At 49.4% G+C, this 19,221-nt stretch overlaps 1 protein-coding gene across 4 annotated transcripts in view; it reads left to right on the forward strand.

Annotated features, from left to right (window-relative positions):
- Positions 1-18,899, forward strand: part of tub (TUB bipartite transcription factor) — a 479,022-nt gene extending 460,123 nt beyond the window's left edge. For all 4 annotated transcript variants that reach the window (XM_038808107.1, XM_038808111.1, XM_038808110.1 and 1 more), the window contains 3 exons: positions 7,513-7,611; positions 14,171-14,342; positions 18,141-18,899. In XM_038808107.1, coding sequence (XP_038664035.1) covers positions 7,513-7,611; positions 14,171-14,342; positions 18,141-18,274 — 405 coding nt within the window. In that variant the 3' untranslated portion in view covers positions 18,275-18,899. The remainder of the gene's footprint in view (positions 1-7,512; positions 7,612-14,170; positions 14,343-18,140) is intronic.
- Positions 18,900-19,221: the final 322 nt, after the last annotated feature.

Consider the following 19,221-nt stretch of genomic DNA (forward strand, 5'->3'; position numbering starts at 1 on the left):
GAATGGCCTCTTGTGAGATTTGCAATGCTCGCAACGCCTCACAAGATCGAAAGAGATCTTGTGTGATGCCACGAACTGGATCTCGTCCTCGCTGGGCAAAATCCAGATTAACATATAGAAATGAGCCAGTAATTAACGCTGGTGCCTGGGAACCCTCACCATGGAGCCTTTTAGCACTGTCCACAGAAACTTGGATCAGGTGTATTAGCACCTCAAGGTCTCCCAGGCCAACGGTGGCCCCCAAGTGGTTGGGTCCTGGGCAGGGTGGTACCCTGGCATTTCTGCTGGCAGCCAGATACTACCAGCCTGATACCTTGACATTTCTAGCTTGGCACATTGCAGTGTCACCCTGGGACTGCCAGGGTGCCCGTGTGGCATGGACAGGCTGACAGGGACACTGCCAGAGTGCAAGGTTGCCCGTGCCAGGGACTGGGCCCGGGGTGCCCTGCACTTAAGAGATGTGGGCGGTACACTTGAGGACCCCCTAAGAGGTAAGTTGGGGCAGTGGGGTGCCTGGAGGCCTCAGTGGGGTGTCTGAGGGGGGCCGAGAAATGGCGTCCCAATCCCTTCCTGCACTGACGAGCTGATGAGTTAAGTAAGGCATCGGCGGGACATTCTTTGCCGAGGATAAAAAAAACCCAACAGAGTCCTGTTTGATAGCGGGGTCTTTCCCGGCGCCTAATGGGATTCTGGGCTGGATTCTCCAGTCGTCAACGGCGAAATCATGTTCGGTGATCGGCCGGAAAATCACAGTTCCCAACCAAATCGGGTGCGGCGCCGCTTTCGTGATGATCAGCCCCCTCCAAAAGCGGCATACTAGGCAAGTACGGCGCGCCATGTATCGCTGGCCTCAGGACATTGCCTGAGGACCGCCCCCCAATGTTCCACCCCCGACCGCCCTAGTTCCCAACGGCAATGGTCGCGTGTGGTCTCATCTGTGCGGATCTCGGCGTGGCGGCAGCGGACTCAGTCCAGCACCTCCACAGTCGGGGGAGGGCCCACTTGCGGGCAGGGGTGACTTTATTAGGGGCTGGGGGCACTGTGGGGTGGTGGTCAGGAGCGCGCGAGCCGGCCAAAGGGGGGGCACCATTTTGCGGGCCGGGTCTGCGAGCAGCCTTTGTCATGTAGCACGACACCACCGCTGCAGCCATGGATCCGGCAATTTTCCGGGCCGTATCAGCAGCTAGAGCCGGGTGCTCTACGCTGCCGGCATGCTCGCCCCCAGCAAAATGGGGAGTCGGTGGCTGTTTGGAAGGATCAGCAGTTTAAAATGGTCAGTGAGGAAGTGAGAAATGGCCATGATCAGAAGGGAGAGAATAGGAGAATCCATTACAACCTTTGATGTAAAATTGGTTAAATGTTTCAAACAGCGGAAAGTAGAGAGATGTCGAGAGACAGCGGGGCAAAGGGACTAATTTTGCACAGTGACAGCAAAGAGTTGGCACTAACACCATGGGCAGATTGGCTTCCTTCTGTGCCGTACAAGTCTGTCTTTCTTTGACAACAGGGTACAGCCGGAGATAACTGCAGCAAGGACAGATTTCTGACAAATTTGTCCCTGATAATAAAAGGGGGACAGATAATATGGAAGTGCCAACAGGCAAGTCACAGATTGCCTCAGATTTTTTTTTATATTTACTTCAGCAAGTTAATCATTTCAAATATTCTGAAATTGAGACAGCAGAACTGCCAAATATTTAAGAACAGCCAGAGGTTATTAAATCTTAAACTTTACTTTTTTTTTGTTGAAAAAAGCAACAGTTGTACACTGTCTTTCGTATTGATTTGAAGCTGATGCTTATTCACAATGTCACATCAATGGGAGAGCATATCGATTGCCTAGTTGTGCATATATTTACATTGATTTAGCCACTATAGATTCAGGAAATACACAGAACACGGGCAGAATAGCTGAACAAAGACACAATGGGTCCACTTGCTCATTTTAGGGGGTATATTACTTTAGTTCCAAGGCATTGCTGCTGTGCTGAACAGAGAAAGCATCAAGTAGACTGGAGCCCTTTGTGGGAAATATACAGAGCAGGCCCGCTCTCCCAAACTGTGAAACACAGAGGGTGCGACTGGCTGATGTAAGTGAGAGTACAGACCGCCTCTGGTCCCCGGCTGTAGAAAAAGCAGACTGCTGTGTGTTTTATTGATGTTTAATCTACGATGAGAGAAGTAAGGTTTCACAACTGTGCAAGCATACGCCTTACTTGGAATTACCTGGAGCTTTTCAGCCTTCTCGTCCAACTGGTCAAGTCTTTGTGTACTAATTTCACTTTCACTTAAACACTCATTCTTGTCAGCAGTAAGAGTGAACCTTGACCCCTGGAAACAGACCTCACAGTCAATGGAGTGGATTCAAGGGAATCTCAATGTTGGTTGTAGCCTTTGTCATGCTCCAGACCAGGGTCAGAATTCTCCATTTTGGAGACTATGGGCTGGATTCTTCTTTTTAGTGGCTAAGCGCTGACGCCAGCAGAGTATATGTGGTCTTTTACGATCAAAAAGTCTGTTTGAACCACCATCTATTCTGGGACCAGTGAGGGGCTAGCATCGTCGCCAGGCGAAACTCCCGGCTCAAACGCCGAAAATGGCTGGGGAATGGCTGGGTCCCTGGCTGCGCATGCGTACGGCTGACAACCTGCAGAGGTCGCACGGTATAACATGGCGCCGGCCGTGCATGGACCCCACAGCCCACCCTCTGGCCACCCCCCCCAACCAGTCCCCCCCCCAGCCCTCGCACGACCACCCCCCTGGCACGGATCCCGGCCGAGTGTGGCGGCGCTGGACATAGTCCGCAGCCACCACGCACAGCTGAGACCACGCGTATCCCGCGCCATTGGGATCTCGGGCGATCGGGGGCGGAGCATCGTTGGAGGTCCGGCCAATGGCGCGCATCGCGATGATGCCCTTTTGGAGGGGGCGGAGCATACAATATCGGCGTCGGGCAAGGGAGAATATGTTCTCTCCCCAGAGATGAATCGCCTCTGGGGCTGGCTTCTCTTTCGCCTGCTGCTGCTAACAGAGTTCCTGATACGGCAGAGAATCCAGTTCCGATGATCCAGCCTCCTGCTGGCAGCAGCATTGAGGTTTGCTCCCTGTGCCAGTGGGAGGATGCTAGATCAAACTGACTCATTTGCATCCTATTAATGGGCTGAGAACCAGATTCTCCAAGCCTGCGTGAATCTCTGGTCCTCTGGGCAGGGATTCACGTGGGCAAGAATTAATGCTGGTATTTCCCAGCGTGGCCCTGGCATAGTGAACTGTGTGGTGGGTGGGCCATGGGGGGAGCTTTTTGGGGAGTTACCCCCAAAGTCCATCAGAGGGCCACCTTCCCCACAAAAAAAGAAATTCCTGCCCACCAACCCCCACTAGATCCCCCACCGCCCCCACCATAAACACCCATGAGAGAGTCACCCCATCAGAGACCCCCTATAAGAGAGACCCCTACCAGCAACCCCCCATTACAGAAATCTCCACCAGTAATTGATCTTGGACGATATCAAAGGCCATGATGTGGAGATGCCGGATTTGGACTCGGGTGGACGCAGTAAGAAGTCTTACAAAACCAGGTTAAAGTCCAACAGGTTTGTTTCGAATCACTAGCTTTCGGAGCGCTGCTCCTTCCTGAGGTGAATGAAAAGCTGTGTTCCAGAAACACATATATACTTTGAATGCGAGTCTTTGCAAATAATTAAGTCTTTACAGGTCCAGACGGATCAACTGGAGAGAGGGATAATCACAGGTTAAAGAGGTGTGGATTGTCTAAAGCCAGGACAGTTGGTAGGATTTTGCAATTCCAGGCCAAATGGTGGGGGGTGAATGTAATACGACATGAATCCAAAGTCCCGGTTGAGGCTGTACTCATGTGTGCAGAACTTGGCCATCAGTTTCTGCTCGGCGATTCTGCGTTGTCGCGCGTCCTGAAGGCCGCCTTGGAGAACGCTTACCTGAAGAGGCTGAGTGTCTTTGACTGCTTAAGTGTTCCCAGACTGGAAGGGAACATTCCTGCCTGGCGATTGTTATGCGATGTCCGTTCATCCGGTGTCACGGTGTCTGCATGGTCTTGTTAATGTATCACGCCTCGGGACATCCTTTCCTGCAGCGTATGAGGTAGAAACGCGATCGGGCGGAGAATAGCTTCCGACGCTGAAATCAAGCCAGACGTCTGTTTGACGCCAAATCGGGATTCTCTGCCCCCCCCCCCCCCCCAAAAAACCCCAAAATAAACGCAGTGCTCGCCACGCAGCTGAAAGTACAGCAGGTATATCATTAGCGGGCCTGACGCCCGATTCTCTGGGGCCTCCGTGATTCAGCGCCTCGGATGTGCCGATTTCCCAATGCCGTGCTTCTAATGTGCTTTTAAAAATCGTCAACCTGGCGTCCTGGCTGCTGAGAGAGAGAGAGGAGGTAAGAAGTGGCATGGGGTGATTGCGAGCTGCCGGTTCAGACACCCTGGCTGCGGCAGGGGGGGAGCCTACGAAGGCTGAGAGAGGGGAGTGGGAAAGGGGGACAGGCCAAGCAACCGGGCAACCGCCCCCCCCACAAGACAGGGGCGATGCCCAGGCACCGATCTCCATTGCGACGGCCATCTTGCTGACCACCCACCCCTGCCCCCGGGTGTATGCAGTGGCAACGGCCGTACGCATTGCCCTACAACCCCCCATCACCCCCCGCCCCCACCACCCCACCCAACCGGCTGCCAGCCACCGGGGGCCCAGCCAGGGCCACACCAATGGCAGCCCCAGTGATGGCAGTGCCCGCCAATGGTGCCTCTGGCAGCAGGGACTGGCACCAGAACCAGGGGCACTGACGGGGCCGGGGTGTGTGGGTGGGGAGTGACATGCATGGCGGGGCCCGCAGTGCCAACTGGGGCCACCATGTAGCCCATGGTACCTGGTTGGGCACGGGTGTAAGCGCCATGCTGACATGTTTGTCTTCCCCCCCCCCCCCTTGCAGGAAATAATGGCTTTTGGTCATCAGCCAGCGATGCTGGCCACCGTGGCGATGGCTGAATCCCTGCATGAGTCCCTGTGGATGAGTGAGCTGGAGCCGCTCAGAGAGGAGATGGAGGCTGCAGCAGAGGAGTGGGCTGCAGAGGGGCAGGTGGCAGCCCCGCTCAGGCTGAAGGGCCGGCGGCCTGACAGACCGAGGAGGGGGGGGGAGGAGGAGGTGCCAAGAAGGCGCCAGATGAGGCCCCGCGTGTTCCAGCACCGCATGCCATTTGAGGACCTTCCGGACCGGGCATGCAGACAGAGACTGCGGTTGAGCAGGGAAACAGTCAGACGTATCTGCCAAACGATGGCACACTGTCACCGCAGGGGTATGGGGGAGGTCACCCGCCCCTGGTGGTCGGCAAGGTGACGGTCGCGCTGAACTTCTATGTGACGGAGTCATTCTAGCCAGCGGGTGTGGACCTCTCCAGGATTTCCCAGCCATCGGTGCACAGGCCCATCCATGCCATCACTGATGCCCTGTATGCCCAGGAGGAGCGTTACATCCAGTACCCTGTGGACAGCGCACACCAGAATGCTCAAGGTTCGCTGCCATCGCAGGGATGCCCCAGGTCCAGGGGGTCATCGATGACATGCATGTCACCCTACGGCCACCGGCGGATAACAGGCTGCTATTCACATACAGGAAGGGATACCACTCCATGAACATTCAGCTGGTGTGTGACCATCAGTTGCGGATTATGCATGTCTGCGCCCGATACATGGACATGGCCCGTTCATACTGGTGCACTCGGTGATCCCTGACATGTTCGAGGTGCACCCCCACTCCCCCGGTGTGGTCGTGGCTGATGAAGCCTATACGGAGGCCACAGACCGACGTAGACACCCGCTCCAATAACGGCCACTCACTAGCTGATGTGGCACATGGATGCCCCCCCCCCCCCCCCCCCCGACCACCCCACCCCAACCGGCAGCCAGCCACCGGGGGACCACCCAGGGCCACATCGACGGCATCCCCCAGTGAGGGCACTGCCAGCCAACGGTGCCTCTGGCAGCAGGGACGTGCGCCAGGACCGGGAGCGCTGACGGGGGTGGGGAGGGAGCGTCCCTGTGGGTCTGTGCCACATCAGCCAGTGAGTGGGCCGCATCCCTCTGGGACTGGGCCATGTCCCTCTGGGACTGGGTCACCTCCCTCTGTGACTGCGCCACGCCAGCCTGCACCTGGGCAATGCCACCGATGCTCTCAGCCATGGCCTACTGTGACTGGGCCATGCTGAGGAGCGCCGCTGCAATCTCCAGGTGGCTCTGGCACATGGTTACCTGTGAGAGGGCAGCCATGTCCTGGGCCTCGGCCCCCACATGCACAGAATGCTCCAGGCCTTGCACACACTGACCATATACGACACCGTTGCCCCCACCACGGATGCCACCCGTGCGGTTTTGGCCTGGGTGGCGCGCATGATCGGCACCACCCCCTGCTCCTGCACACGGATGGACTCCTCGACCTGCGTCCGCAGGTGCTGGACGCCGGCAGTCATCCCCTCCCATAGTCACTGGGTCCCTACCTGCATCTCCACTGTGGTGGGACTGGATGTTCCAGGAGCCCTGGAGCAGCTGGGTTCCTGGGGCCGGCCTGTCCTCCAACCGTCTGGCCTCTCGGCTGCTCCTACCTCCACCTGCTGTACCGGACCGACTGTGCGGTGCGCACCAGATTGTATCCCACGAGCCTCTTCACTAGTTTGCCCAACCAAGGTGATAGTCTCTGAGATGGTGGATGGTGTTGGAGACAGCTACGATGAAAAGTCTGTGTCCTCCTCCGACCCGAACTCCGGGGTCTCCTGGGTCTCGGGCAGAGGGCTGGTGTTCAGGCTGCTCTGCCCATCAGTGCTCTGCCGCCTGGGTGGCACCGGGTCTGGCACTGGCTGGAGCGGGGGACTCTGGATGGAGCGGGACTCTCTCCGGCAGGTCCTGTAAGACATAAGATGGCATGTATGGTTAGACAGCTGGACGGGGGTGAGATGTGAGGGTGAGGGGGTTGTGGGGGGAGGTGAGGGTGTGTGGGGGTTGAGGGGGATGTGGGGGGGATGGGTCGAGGGCACACAGCCCACTTCCTGGCCACCCCCACCACTCCCCCCAGCCCTAGCAGAAGCCCCCCCAGCCAACGATCCTGGCCGAGTGTGGCAGCGCCAGACACTGCCCACAGCCGGCACACCAGGTTCCCGACCGCTGGGACCACACGTGGCCCACGCCGTCATGAACCCGGTCCATCGGGGGCGGAGCATTGCTTGTGGGCCGGCTGATGGCGCGGCAATGGCGGTGTGCGTCCCGATGATGCCGATTTGGAGGGGGCGGAGCATTGCAAACAGCCGTCAAACCGGCGCCTGCCCCGATTCTGGTATCAGAGGCCATTCTTCGCCGATCCTGATTTCGGCATCGGGTTATGGAGAATACCGCCCCATGATCGTGGCTTTGTGAAGACTTGGCTTTTTATTAAAATCTGATTGGTTAATGTTGCTAAAATATAAATAACTCTTTGCTTTCTCCTGGTTAGGAAACAAATGTTCTGGGTTTCAAGGGACCTCGGAAGATGAGTGTAATCATTCCTGGCATGAACATGGATCATGAAAGAGTGTCCATCAGGCCACGCAATGTAAGTAGTGAGATATCCACAGGCTCCATTTGAAATCCACAATCATGTGGGATATTGGTTGGGATTCTCTGATTCCCCAGCCGCGTGTGTCTCGGTGGCGCGCCGTTTACTGGTGGCAGGAGTTTGTCAATGGTATTTCCCATTGAAGCCACCACAAGCTGCCGGGAAACCCGTGGGCGGGGTGCACGGCTAGTGGGAAAATAGAATCCCAATGGTCGGAGAATTCCGGCCCTATTTCACTAAAGGAGGGCGAATCTGTCTAATGTTTAAGATGCAGCGTCATTCAGAGATCTCATTACTTACAAAACTGGAAATGTGATTTATGTGTCAGCATGAATAATGATTTTTCACTCTGCGTTGCTATGTTTTGCCAAGTCCAATCTGAAGGCAGAGTAAGGGTTCGATCATGGTTTGACAATCCTTAATATCCATGCAGAATGAGACAAAGGTGCAGGTGGAAAAATAGACTTGTAATTTATAGACTGCAGAACTTTTTGTCAGGCTAATGTCGTAGAACGTTGCAGTCAACAGATATGGGATGAAAGCTTTGACAAAGCTTTGACAAAGAGTCATCGGACTCGAAATGTTCGCTCTTTTCTCTCCCGACAGATGCTGCCAGACCTGCTGAGATTTTCCAGCATTTTCTCTTTGGTTTCGGATCATGGGATGAGTTATAGTGGTTGTGAGGCAATAACTAGAATGTTCCTTAAAAGAGAATTGGTAAGTATTTGAGGAATAGGAAAGGATCTGGAGCGAATGTAGTTTGACGAGAGAGAGCCAGTACCACACCAACACCAGTGCCCGAAAAACCCCTCTCCTGTAATATAATAATAATCTCAGAATTTACAGCGCAGAAGGAGACCATTCAGCCCATCGAGTCTACCAGCTCTTGGAAAGAATACCCTACTTAAACCCACCCCTCCACCCTATCCCAGTAACCCAGCAGCCCCAGCTAACCTTTTTGGACACTAAGGGCAATTTATCATGGCCAATCTACCTGACCTGCACATCTTGAAATGAAATGAAATGAAATGAAAATCACTTATTGTCACAAGTAGGCTTCAAATGAATTTACTGTGAAAAGCCCCTAGTCGCCACATTCCGGCGCCTGTTCAGGGTGGCTGTTACGGGAATCGAACCGTGCTGCTGGCCTGCCTTGGTCTGGACTGTGGGAGGAAACCATAGCACCCGGAGGAAATCCATGCAGACACCGGGAGAACGTGCAGACTCCGCACAGACAGTGACCCAACCTGGGAATCGAACCTGGGACTTTGGAGCTGTGAAGCAACTGTGCTAACCACCGTGCTACCGTGCTGCACCTATCTTTAATAATCTTTATTAGTGTCTTCATTAGTGTCACAAGTAGGCTTACATTAACACTGCAATGAAGTTACTTGTGAAAATCCCCTAGTCGCCAAATTCCGGCGCCTGTTCGGGTACACAGAGGGAGAATTCAGAATGTCCAATTCACCTAACAAGCACGTCTTTCGGGGCTTGTAAGAGGAAACCGGAGCACCCAGAGGAATATGAAAGGCCTCCTTTATCTAGGTCAAATGCAAAGTGTAGCTTAGGCATGTTGGTGTTCACTATTTGGATTAGTGAAGCCAAGCTGATTTTAACGTGTAAAATCAGAGTACAGATCATTTCTGACTGAGACTCCCGGTTCAGAGTTGTCGCGCTCTGAATCCAGAACCTGAATCCTGTCCTGGGGAGGGGAGATCAGGCTCGATTCAGGTTTGTTAAAAGTGCATCGACTGGGGACCCTGACCGTGCTTTGTGGAGGTAATTGACCACAGAGTCGGTGATTAAACCCAAGGGGCACTTTCCACCAGTGTTGACATTCTGACCAATGCAGTGCGTGCACCATTATGTTATGGTGGCCGTAATCTCCGTCATTGATGGTTCACCAACTTGAATGTTCAGTGATTTTGTTAAATGTTTGAATAAAGGGGTGGGGATGATGGCATTGAAAATCAGCCGTGGGATGCAATTATCTCTGTGACTAAATCTACACAAAACTAGCATTTCTTCCAAACTACCTTTTCCTCCTGGCAGGCACCAAGCTGCTGCCCATTACAGACACTTTTTATCAGCAAGCTGCTACTATTAGTACTCGGGAGAAGAAATTCTAGGCTAATTGTGATAATTAATTTCTCATTTAGCTGGAGGGAAACATTTTTTAATTAGTCCATCAAGCCCATTGTCTATTCAGTCGAGTGGAGATTGTGCTAATCTTGCTGACTAAGTAGAGGCTACCTCATGGATCTGCTCCTGCTCTGTTAACTGCATTAAGGTTATTTACATGAAGCCATCGGAAACAAATCTGCTGTTGTTTACTGTATCGGCTAATTTGCTTGCTTCTGAATTAATTCTGTGAACTGTGTGCTGCGATTTGATGGAGAAGGCGGCTTCTGTACCATTTAATCATCAAGACCAGGCAATGGCCTGATGTTTATCTATTAGCTTTTAAAATTGTCCTTGAAATTTGGTGACACTACAGGTCTGCTGCTAATTTGCTGACTTTGGCCAATCATGCAAATTGACCGGTAAGGTAACTTCTCAAATTTGAGCTGTGCTCGACCTCAGCAGTTAGAGTTTCTGGTTCCAAATCAGTTAACGAAGAAGCTGACATCATTCAGTTCCTGGTAAGAAGACAATATTCCAGCCTATTCATAGCAACAACCCTTTTAATTTCTTTACTGTCCAAGTTATTTTATCTTTTGTTCCCCTTTAGCATCTGGTGCTGGTTGCCAGGTGAAAGAACAGCCATTCAGAGTTTTACAAAATCTCAATCCTCTCCAGTTCATATAAGGGGTGGGTTTTTATTGGCGCCATGGGCTTGGAAGTAGGTGGTGGGAACATTTGTGTGGGGGTACGGAGCAAAGTGGTGTGGGAGAATGGATCAGAACAGATCCCCCCCCCCTGCCCCTCCCCCCCCCCTAATCCCCCCCCCCCCCCCCATCACTGGCCAAATTTCCCAGGGAGATTTGGGGAGTGGGGCTGCACAAGCTGGTGGCACGAAGCCAGTAGAGGTTGCTAAGGAGCTAAGTGACCAGGAATTTGCAGTTTTTATCCATGGGGAACATGGACTTCCTGGAATGTTAGTAGCCTGATCTGCTCAAATGAGGCAGTGAGTTGCATCTGAAACTTGCAGCCACTGGATTCTGCTGAGTTTACTAATAGGCAGGCTCAGGTCAGAGAATACAAGTTGTTGTATCTTATAATCTTTATTAGTGTCACAAATAGGCTTACATTAATGTGGCAATGAAGTTACTGTGAAAATCCCCCAGTCGCCACACTCCGGCGCCTGTTCGGGTACACTGAGGGAGAATTCAGAATGACCAATTCACCTAACAGCACGTCTTTTCAGGACTTGTGGGAGGAAATCCGAGCACCCGGAGGAACCCCACGTAGACACGGGGAGAACGTGCAGACTCTGCACAGACAATGATCCATGCCAGGAATTGAACCCGGGTCCCTGGCTCTCTGAAGCAACAGTGCTAACCACTGTGCTACCGCACAGCCTCCCTCAGAGCAGCCAGGTGCCTTTGTGAACAGGAAGAGGTTCTACTCACTCAATGTTCAAATTGTCTGTAATCACGACAAAAGGATCCTCCAGCAGTAAGCTAGGCTCCCAGGAAGGTACCGTAACACATATATCCTGAGACAGACCCAAATATCTCAACACTTCGTTAGAAAAACCAAGGTAGTTTTAAGGATTCATATTTGTATTGGTAAACATGAAAAATAAGATATAGGTTTAAAGGCAAATAAGCCTCCAGGTCCTGATGGTCTATACCCTACGGTATTAAGGGAGGTGGCTAGCATTGCTGCCTCACGGCGCTGAGGACCCGGGTTCGAATCCCGGCCCTGGGTCACTGTCTGTGTGGAGTTTGCACATTCTCCCCGTGTCTGTGTGGGTTTCACCCCCCCAACCCAAAGATGTGCAGGGTAGGTGGATTGGCCACGCTAAAATTGCCCCTTAATTGGAAAAAATAATTGGGTAATTTAATTAAGGGAGTTGGCAGCGGAGATAGTGGATGCATTGGTTATGATATTTCAGAATTCACTGGATTCTGGGAGGATCCCAGTGGATTGGAAGCACACAAATGTGACGCCCCTATTCAAAAAGTAGGAAACTATAGACCGGTTAGCTTGACCTCTGTGGTGGGAAAGTTGCTGGAATCAATCATTGATGAGGAGATGACTGAACATTTGGAAAGACAAAGCTCAATCCACCATTGTCAGCATGCTTTTATGAAGGGTAAGTCATGCTTGATAAACTTGCTTGAGTTCTTTGAGGTCATAACCAGCAAGTTGGATAATGGGGAACCTGTGGATGTGATATATCTAGACTTCCAGAAGGCGTTTGATAAGGTGCTGCATAAAAGACTAATCCAGAAGGTGAGATCGCAGGGGACTGTGGGTAGAGTACTAGATTGGATTGAGGATTGGCTGACTAACAGAAACAGAGGGTCGGGATAAATGGGTACTTCTCTGGCTGGAAAATTGTAATTAGGCAGGTGTCGCAGGGTTCAATCCTCGGACAGTTTAGGAGAAATTGTTTGAAATAATTGTGGAAATTTGTGGCTGGATCTCGGAGTTTGTGTGAAAGTCTTTCAGACAAAGGAAAACTGAGGGGAGAGGTGTAAAACCTGAAAGCTAAACCTTGATAGAAGCAGCAGAGGGAAAGCCTAATTTAGAAGAGGATTTGAAAGTGTGACTGCCCTGCTCACCAGTTGGTGCCACCCACTCTAAACAGCACAGTAATAAGAGCACACCACTTTCCACGCATTGCCACCTCCCGCCCATTGCCAGCCCCCTGTCCAACCCCAGATCCCACCCATCGCTACCGCCTGCCCATTGCTACCTCCTGCCCATCGCTACCTCCCAGCTATCATCAGCACTCCGCCCATTGCCACCTCTTGCCCATCACCAGTACTCCGCCCATCACTACCTCCTGTCCATCACCAGCTCCCGCCAATCTCCACTTCCTGCGGATCTCCACTTCCTGCATTGGGCTCGCTTCTCCCACAATAACAGAACTACACAGGCCAGGATTCTCCAACACTGCGCCAAGTTGGAGAATCCCGGGGGGGGGGGGGGGGGGGGGGGGGTTGCGCGAATCCCGCCCCAACGCCGGCTGCCCTATTCTCCGGTGCCGTTTTTCGGGGGCCGGTGGGATTCCCGCCAGGCCGTCCAGTTTTGGTCAGTCCTGCCGCCGTGAATTACTCACCTCCGACACTGGGGGGAGCCCCCACGGTGGCCTGGCCCTCGATCGGGGCCTACCGATCTGCGGGAGGGCTGGTTCCGTGGGGGGCCTTCTTTCCTCCGCGCCGGGTCCCTGTAGGGCTCCGCCATATTGCCTGGGGCCGGCGCGGAGAAGAGAACAGATACGCCGGGCGATCTGCGCATGTACAGAAATACGCCGGCAGGTATGCGCATGCGCGAGATCATGCCGGCCATTCCGCGCATGCGTGAACTCGCACCGGCTGGAGTGGCGCCAACCACTCCGGCATCAAACTAGCCCCCGAAAACTTGGAGAATTCCTCACTTTCGGGGGCTGTTCATGCCAGAGTGGTTGCCGTAGGTTTTCCCACCGGCGTGGGGACATAGCCCCATTTTCGCAGAATCCAGCCCACAGTCTCACACATCTTTCATGGCCCAGTTGCATTAGTCAGATTATGTCCCTTAAAATATCACCACACCCTTTGGAAGCCAACTGCAAATGACTTTGCAGCCTTGACACTGCAGTGAGTACCTCCAACTGGTTATTATCCTCTAGTGTGACACAACTCTGTGTCTCACTGTGCATAGTGACCCTTGGTGATTCCTTTGTATTGATCAGTCATCTCAACATGGCCACCATAAGACATTCAGTTCTGCCACCTTGCCATCATGCACGCCACTCATCTCGTCTGAATGGCACTGCGCCAATGTTTGTGTGACCCTGTGATTGCTGGTTTCCTCAGTCACCCCCAACCATGTCGTCTTCCTCAGGCTTGCTGACCTTCTCCTCCTCCTCCTCATTGGGTACAGAGCTTTTCTCCATTCTGTTGTCTCCTGCGGGATCACCTTCAGGGAGATGTCACTGAATCTTGGAGCCATGCTTCCAGTTGCTGAAGCAAATCATCCACTGATTCCCTTCTGCTGCATTCCTTCCTCTGCCCTCTATGTGTGCAGCCGGTGTATCAATCTACCTGCTGGCATGAGCTCTCTCCCGCCACCTATTCTAGACCAACGTCCCCTCATCAAATTTTAATTGGCTGCATGTTGGAAGACCTCTCAGAAAGTCCCGCCACCCGGACGAATGGCCATGTGACCCACAGATGACCCCGGAATTAGGACATCGACATGTTTGGTCCAGCTCAAAGTGTTGCGAGAAAATCTATTTGAAGGGATAATTTTAGAAAGAAAGGGCGGGACCTGTGGCAAAATGTTGCTATGATGTCCAAGGTGAAATGTACTCCCTCGTCAAAAAACTGGCTTTACTCAGTCATGGACCCTCGTCCATTTGCAAAGTTTTTCAAACAAATTTTATTTTCTCTTTTTGATTAAGGAGCATGAAACGTTGCTGGCAGGATGGCAGAACAAAAACACAGAGAGCGTAATTGAGCTGCACAATAAAACTCCAGTGTGGAACGATGATACTCAATCCTATGTCCTTAATTTCCATGGCCGAGTTACACAGGCGTCTGTGAAGAACTTCCAGATTATTCATGACAATGATCGTAAGTAGCAAATTTATGGCTGTATAGAATGTTCTAGAGGTAATTACAATGAATGAGCACTTGAACGTGGTACCAGGTCATGGAACTATACTTCAGTGAGAAGGATTAAAAATTGTATTTTAAATTGTAGTCACAAGAAGAATTTCATCATCACTTTGAGCATTTCCATTCTTCAAAGCACATTATTCCCCATTTTCTGGGTGACTGTAACATTTCCTTAACTTCAGAGGCTGTTGCTGCATGTCGATTATATGACATGATTACCTATAGTACACATTAAATCCAAGAATGGCAAAACCAGACAGAATTGTGCGGTCATGAAGATGTTAAGAGTACAGTGGAGAAAATGACGAGGTGCCCAGGAGAGGTATGCTGGGTGAAGTGGAGAAGGTCCGGAAGCTGTAGTGGGGGTGCTGGGGGGTGCTGGGGGGGGGGGGTTGAAAGATGGGGCTGTATTTTAAAATGGCACCCCGACCTGCGAGTATTCTTCCTGCACTGGTAAAAGTGCCGTTGGAGTATGGGTCTTTCTCGGCGCTGTAGGCCCGTTAAACATGCCCAAAACCGAACAAAGAAATGTTTCAATGAATCACGGCCATAAGATTCTATCACTAACACAATGGAAAAAGTAACTGGCCCTTTTAGCACAGTCTTGTCACAACTTTGAAGAGGGTCCAGCAGAATAACCATGAAATAGGTTGGGTCCTGGCCATCAACTGGTGTTTCCAGTTAGCCATTGATGTGGGTGGGGTTGTGGCTGGGGCAGGATTGGAAGTTTTTATGAGGATGTGGTGAGATCAAGCATACATTCCTTACAAGGGTTCTTAGGGTTTCCTGGGTAATCCTCTCAGCCTAGCACTCTTCGACCATGATGTACACCCTTTTACGGGGATGAAAACTCTTTTGTTACTACACTGAGGTGTCGGTCTACAGTATATACTTCAGTCCTCAGGAGGGGCTTGAACCTGTAACCTTCTGCTGCAGAGGTGATGGCGCTACCCCACTGAGTTGAGGTTTAAGGTATCCGGTAAATTTCTCGAAATCAATTGCTCGAATGCTAATTGCTCGAAGTCAGTTGATCGAAAAATTATTTCTCGAACTATCAATTGATCGAATGATAGATTGCTCGAAAAGCAGTACTTCAAGGTTCATTACATAAAAAAGCAACTAATAAAAAAACAATTAATTGGTTCAATAAATAATACCAACAATTAAAATTCATAATTTTATTAGTCTTTACAATTTATAAAAAGTTTAAAATACCAACAATTAAAATTCATAATTTTATTAGTCTTTAAAATGTATTAAAAGATTTAAAAAATAAAGTTAAAATTCAGGATTGCCAATATATGTTGGCTACTCTATTAGTATGCAATATTGTGTGCAACACTTCTCCAACACACAATATTTTGTGCAACACGAGGTTTACATCTTGGCAAACATTTAGAATATCGTTGTTAAGTAATTGAATAGGATATATTTTAAGAGATTGATTTGCCTCTTCAGAACCTTTCACAGGTCAATTTTTAAACACTGTTAGGAGTATTTTTTTTCTTATTCATTCATGCGATGTGTGTATTGTTGGCTAAGCCAGCATTTATTGCCTTTGAGAGGTTGGTGGTGAGCTTCTTTCCTGAACTCCTGCTGTCCATGTGGTGTAGATACACCCACAGTGCCGTTAGGGATGGAATTCCAGGATTTTGATCCAGCAACAGTGAAGGAATAGTGATATATTTCCAAGTCTGGATGGTGAATGATTGTAAGTTAACTTCCAGGTGGTGGTGTTCTACTGCCCTTGTCCTTCTAGATGGCTGTGGTCATGGGTTTGAAAGGTGCTGTCTAAGGAGCCCTGGTGGGATTCTGAAACTTGGACCCATGATTCCTCTTTCCGTAGCCATTCTTCCACAGGTTCCCTTCTGCTGCCACCCAACTCGGGTAAGTTGGGATGAATACTCCAATCCATTCAGGGGTTATCAGCTGCTCCCTGCACCATTGTCAACACTTTCAGTTTGAGCATACATTCAGCAGGACGCATCCTTTAGTCAAGCATCGGTGCTATTAACAGCTCTAAAGGTCAGCTCCCAAAACATCTGACTTCATACTGTGTCACATATTTGACAACAATTACTTTAGTCAGAAAGCGAATAGCAGATACCTTTTCCTCAGATTCCACTGTGGGCCAAACGAATATCAGTGAAAAATTAACTCTCTAGTGTACAGCAACACCAACAGTTTTACAGCATTAGCCATCGGAGGAAAATATACTGTAGGAATATAAACTTCTGTTAATGGGCATCCAATGTCATTGGTGAGAGGCTAGAACTATTTTCCTACTTCATTGCTGCAATTTTGCAACAGTCAGCTCGTTAATCATGTGGGGAAGGCAAGGGCAGATATTTGGCAGTTCCACTGTGGGCATTAAGCAAGGATGGGACTGACTTGGAATCCTGGACATAAGACCATAGATATTGGAGCAGAATTAGACCATTCAGCCCATCAAGCCTGTTCCGCCAGCCAATCATGGCTGATATGTTTCTGAGCCCCCTTCTCCTGACTTCTCCCCATAACCTCCGATCCCCTTATTAATCAAGAATCTATCTATCTCTGTCTTAAAGACACTCATTGATTTGGCCTCCACACCCTTCTGTGGCAATGAGTTCCACAGATTCACCACCCTCTAGCTGAAGAAATTCCTCCTCATCTGTTTTAAAGGATTAACAAGGACAGTGAGGGGTGCGCTCATGAAAGTACTCTAATCACCGGCACAATTACTTATGTGGGGCGAGGAGACAAAACTGGTTCTTTTGGCATTTTTCTGAGCAGCCTGAAGGAGTCCCTTTAAAAATGAATGTTGCTTAGTGCTCAGCCTCACTGGACAGAGCACATGTTCTCCGCACTGGATGGCTTATATTTTCAATCATTTGCCAATCTATTCATGCTGAAACGTGGGGCTGTCGACAAAATGGATGGACAATTTTCATAGAAGTACCGATCAGATAAACTCTTCCAATAGCATTTACAACATTGCTGTGGATAACAATCAGAACAATTCTTTCACCTGAGTTGCTATAGTATTTATTCCATTACATGCTGTTGTAAGTTTTTAGTCCTAACCTCATGCTGTCTCTGTAATGGAAAAAGCTGATGGAACAATATCCAGCTAATCAATGGTGGAGAGTTTTTAAAGAGCCTTTAAGAGCCATTGCCAGATAAAGACATTGTTGATCTGCTAATAGAATTCTTATTTTCAAAATCCATTTTCATTTTATTTTGTTCTATGGAACTCATGGTTCAAGTGTGGCATTTTGCACAAAATCCTGATGAAAGCACATTGTTTCCAATTGTTTTTATGTTGTAGAACCTCAACCCCTCTGAAAAGCAGTAGTATATTAATTAATTTGTGAGTTTTCCAGAAATAATTCAGTAAATTTTAATGAGGAACAAAATGCACCATGATCCATCAACAGCTGGAACAGAATTCAAATCTAATCAAGTACAGGAAACAGTATAGATCTTGACAACTAACAAGACAGCTTTCAGTATCGGAAGTCATTGATGATTTCATATAAACAGCTATAGCTTTGCTTCATGGTGCACAATGTCACCTGGGCACTGTGATTAGATTATGGTCTTGTAACTCTCTCCATCATCCTCTGTAAGCTTGCTGTCAGCTGAGTTGTTCAATGACTGGTAGAGGGCAGCAGGACAGATGTGAAGTAATTGCAGAACTTCATTCTGCAAATCGGAAGAAATTTGGTGTTAAAAGATTCAACAGTTTGATGTGTTTGTATTTTCTTTTAGCGGATTATATAGTGATGCAGTTTGGCCGGGTGGCTGAAGATGTCTTTACCATGGACTACAACTACCCAATGTGCGCATTGCAAGCATTTGCGATTGCTCTCTCAAGCTTCGATAGTAAACTAGCTTGTGAATAAATGGAACTTTGGAAGCGTTATAACGAAGGAGCAACATGTGTTTCAAGGACAAGATTGCTTTCCTTGCTTTTATATCTTGGTTGCAGATCATCAGACATAATTCATCCTCGGTGTCATACATTTCTTTGTAAGTCTACGGGATGAGTAAAATTGTATCAGGGTTCCAAGTACAGGAGAGGATCCCATTTTAAATATTTTAATGAGGCTTGTGCCTGTTTTGCTTTTTTTATGAAAGTAGGCACAGTTCTTTGCATGGCCCAAAGAGGGTCATTTTTAAATACTGACGCTGTGATTTTGTGTGGATCTCTGAAACAAAACATTGTCTTAAAAAGAAACTAAAGGAAAAAAAATGTCCAATCTGAAAATGGCAGCTATTGAATCCCAAGGGTATTGAATCAGAACATGAGAGAAATTTCTGCACATTAACCTTTCAAGTACTAATCCATGTGTCATCCCTTATACATGATCAGATTTTTCCTTTCCGTTTGGTCAGAAAGCATTTTCCACTGATGTATGTTGTGTTTGTTCTGCCAGTACCTCATATAGCACAGTAATAATTAAATGAATGTCGCTGATATTTGGTGATACAACCCAGTTTGTAAGAGAAATAAATGATGTAAAGTGGGATTCACCATTAGGATTCACCTTAAGAGACAAATTGTTAAATCAAAAACAATTATTGTTCATTTGCTTTTTTAAAAACTTTATGTGGGATGGTGTTGTCTAAATAATGATGCCATTAGGAATGAGGAGGCACTCTCATTATATTGGGATGAGGTCATGTTGCTGGGACTGAATAGAGAGTGCTTGCATCTGTATGCTGTTCCTCATGTGTGAATGGATACCTGATATTGGCACCGTGTGCAGGAGTTTTGTTCTTGTATCTCCATTAGAACGAAATGTGGGTCGGGAATCCACAAATGCTGACATTGGGATCCAGAGGAATA

The sequence above is a fragment of the Scyliorhinus canicula genome, chromosome 9 (genome assembly GCF_902713615.1).
Source record: "Scyliorhinus canicula chromosome 9, sScyCan1.1, whole genome shotgun sequence".
NCBI lineage: Eukaryota > Metazoa > Chordata > Chondrichthyes > Carcharhiniformes > Scyliorhinidae > Scyliorhinus > Scyliorhinus canicula.